Source organism: Prunus dulcis, chromosome 2 (genome assembly GCF_902201215.1).
Source record: "Prunus dulcis chromosome 2, ALMONDv2, whole genome shotgun sequence".
In the NCBI taxonomy this organism is placed as follows: domain Eukaryota; kingdom Viridiplantae; phylum Streptophyta; class Magnoliopsida; order Rosales; family Rosaceae; genus Prunus; species Prunus dulcis.
Genome location: NC_047651.1, coordinates 4,642,227 through 4,645,506, shown reverse-complemented (window position 1 = coordinate 4,645,506; position 3,280 = coordinate 4,642,227). Strand labels below are relative to the sequence as shown.

General features: G+C 37.4%; 1 protein-coding gene across 1 annotated transcript; it reads right to left on the bottom strand.

The window, feature by feature from the left end:
• Window positions 1-1,576: 1,576 nt before the first annotated feature.
• On the bottom strand, window positions 1,577-2,331 carry LOC117619879 (putative RING-H2 finger protein ATL69). The gene has a single exon (XM_034349937.1). The coding sequence runs from the start codon at window positions 2,324-2,326 to the stop codon at window positions 1,796-1,798; it is 531 nt and encodes a 176-aa protein (XP_034205828.1). The 5' UTR covers window positions 2,327-2,331; the 3' UTR covers window positions 1,577-1,795.
• Window positions 2,332-3,280: the final 949 nt, after the last annotated feature.

Sequence of the window (3,280 nt, the reverse complement as noted above, 5' to 3'; positions counted from 1 at the left end):
TACCTACTGCTACTAATGAAATTAAATATTTGGTAAATAAAGACTGTAAGTTGATAAGGGGTGTGGGCCAGATACATTGTTTGAAAACATAATTAATTCGCCTCACGCGGCTATGTCTCAGAAATATCAACATAATTAAGTCAAGAAAATAGGTACCAACTATAAATGTTGCCTTAGGTGATCCATAACCTCATTAGTTAGGACTATCTTCTTTTGGCTTATGGTGTCCTATTTATCATGGCGGAAAAGTATGCTTGGTCTAAATCGATAATTTCAGGTTCGAAATACTTAGATATCTTTGTGTGTTAAATTTTCCTCTCTCTTCCTATTTTTGACTCAAAAAAACCAAAAACAAAAAAAGCCCTCCCTTTGTATGATTTTTATTTTTGTTGGCCAAAAAAAAAAGTTTAACAATAAACTCACGATGGGAAACCACTAAGAATAAAATCAAATAAGAACAACAAAGTCAAAAAACCCAAATGGGCATGACTCGTGATATAATACTTAATTTTATAGATCTCATGTTAGAATGTGAACATTCAATACAAAATTAATTGACAATCTATGAAAATAATGTCATAATCTTTTAAGCAATATTGCAAACTTTCCATTCTCCAGTGTGGAATACTCAAAGAAAGAGATCTGAACTAACAAAAATAGTGTGGATGGTAGATGAAATAGTGTGTTGGAGTACGCATATGCACTAGGAGGTGTGGACAGTGGCCTTCTTCCCTACGACCACATGCCTTACGTACTTGATTACAAATTGTACTTTTGCATGTCGAGCTGCTTTATTTGATTTTCTACAGCAAAAAAGTTTGATTTTCATTGGCATGGCATTGACTACTATGTTGACTTATATGTCTCGTAATCTCCCATAATGAAGGGATGTAAATATTGGGATGTTGACGGTACGTAATCCAGTCAAAGCTCAAGTATCAGCCTAAACTCTAAACCCTAAGAACTTATATCTTGAAAAAGGTTGCAATTTGAACCATATTTACTAGATTACATTATATCTTTACGGATTACAGATTCAGCTATGTAAAGCATTATTGTATGTTGAATAATCGCATCCCAAATCAGTTACAAATTGGAATGAGCCTTCATATATATTCCAAGTGGGGCATAAATAAAATAAACCTTGTAATGGCATCATGACCTTGTCGTTATGATCTCTCCAACATAATTGTTTGAAATTATACCAACCAACATCTCAATTTTCTTTTTCGACAGAACACCTCTCAACATGTTCCACCCAAATTGCACCATCATTGGATCATTATGTTAGTTGGATTGGCTCAGAATCTCTTAAGTAGTGTTGAGTTCAATTCTCTACGGTACCTGTTTGTGTTAATTTCCCTCCTCAAAAAATCACTATATATATTATTTTATTTTTTAAAATAACAGCTATACCATTTCCAGTCACATCCTACTTTTTAATGCTCTTACATATCATGCACAGATAAGACTTTAAAATGCAGGCAGACCAAAGTGTATATATATATAAAGAGAAAGACTCATGAAACACCTGACATCAAATCTCTACGCATGCAATTCAACCGCAATCCACGGCAATCTCACCACTTTCTATTTAATGTCGGCTCTCAAAGTCTCACCTCCAATATGAATTTAAATATACTCATGTGCTCCATCGCTCGAGGAGATAATAACTTTGTAACTAACCCCAGACTAAAAGATAAAATAAAAAATTAGTGTAGCAATAATTTTTGTTTTGTTTTGTTTATTATATTAAAAAAAAAGAGCCAAAATTTTAATTAAGAAAATCATAATATCACCTGGAATGGAATGCCAGCGGCACCAAATCGGACAGAGGACTAGGACCCACCGAGGGAGCCGGAGAATTTCTACAGATGGGACACGTGGCGCTCATACGAAGCCACTCGTCAACACACTCAGCGTGAAAGCAATGGTGGCAATCCGGGATGCACCTCACTTGATCCCTGGGCTTGTACTCGGACAAGCAGATGGAGCAAACGGTGTAGTTGCGCTGGGGGAGGCGCCGGCTTTCGCCGAGCACCAGCTTCGGGTAAGAGTCTATGGTGGGCCCGTCGAGGCCCATTACGACAACGACGGGGTCATTTGAGTTTACGGCCTCGCTGCGGCTGCGGTGTCCGTAGACGTTATTATAAGCGACGCTGCGGTCTTCGTGGGGTCTGGTGGTGGCGGAGGCTCCTTTGACTTTGACGCAGGCGTAGGAAGCGAGCATGATGGCTGAGATGAGGAAGAGGATGCTGACGGCAATGGCTATGCCGTACCCGACGCCGACACCGGTGGCTGATGCCGGTGGGTCTGCCGTGAACATGAGAGAGAGAGAGAGAGAGAGAGAGAGAGAGAGAGAGAGAGAAGAGTGGAGAGAGGTGAGATGTGTAGAGAGAGGAGGGATGGTTGAAGGGGTTGAAGGGGTTGAAGGGGATAAAGTGGGAAGTAGTGTGTGAAAGGGCGCCGTGGTCCGTGGGAAGAATTAAATTGTATTCGTGCATTGTAGTTTTTGTATTAATTATTTGTGTAAAATTTATGGTGACACACCAAATTTATAATATTTTGGTTTGGAAATTAGAATGCAGTCACGTGCTAGTAGCATAGTAGGTAGCTAGTGCTATGAGTTCTTGTTTAAATTAAGGGTAAATTGCGAAAATGATCCTTAAACTTGTATGCGATTTACATTTTGGTCCCTAAATTAAATTATTAGTCCAAATGGTACATAAACTCTATGTTAATCGCCCATTTGATCCAACCGTTAAATTCTGTCAATATTGCTGTTAAATATGAGGGCAAATTGGTCATTTCGTACGTTAAAATAAAAAAATAATATAAAATAAAATAAAAACTCAGTAATTGGAATAGGGGAGAAGAAATCGAAGGGAGGGGGTTCGGGTCTCATGATTTTTTCCTCTCTTTTTCTTCAATTATTTTCTAATTTTGTATTTATTTTAACCCTATTTTATTTGTTAATTATGAAAAGTCGTATTTACCCCTAAAATTTGGTTACATTTAACAGAAAATATAACGGTTGGATCAAATGAGCCATTAAAATAGAGTTTATGTACCATTTAAACTAATAATTTAATTTAGGGACCAAAATGTAAATCGCATACAAGTTTGAGGACTATTTTCGCAATTTACCCTTCAAATTAATAAGTACAGAGCTACTATATGGGTCCATTTCAAGTTGGTAAACGAATAAACTAATGTGAAAATTCAAGTAAAACATTTTCTTAGACGAATATGGGAGGTCGGAAACCTCGCCGGCTACTAG

Coding starts and splice junctions, on each gene's coding strand:
- LOC117619879 (XM_034349937.1), bottom strand. CDS start 2,326: ATGTTCACGGCAGACCCACCGGCATCAGCCACCGGTGTCGGCGTCGGG.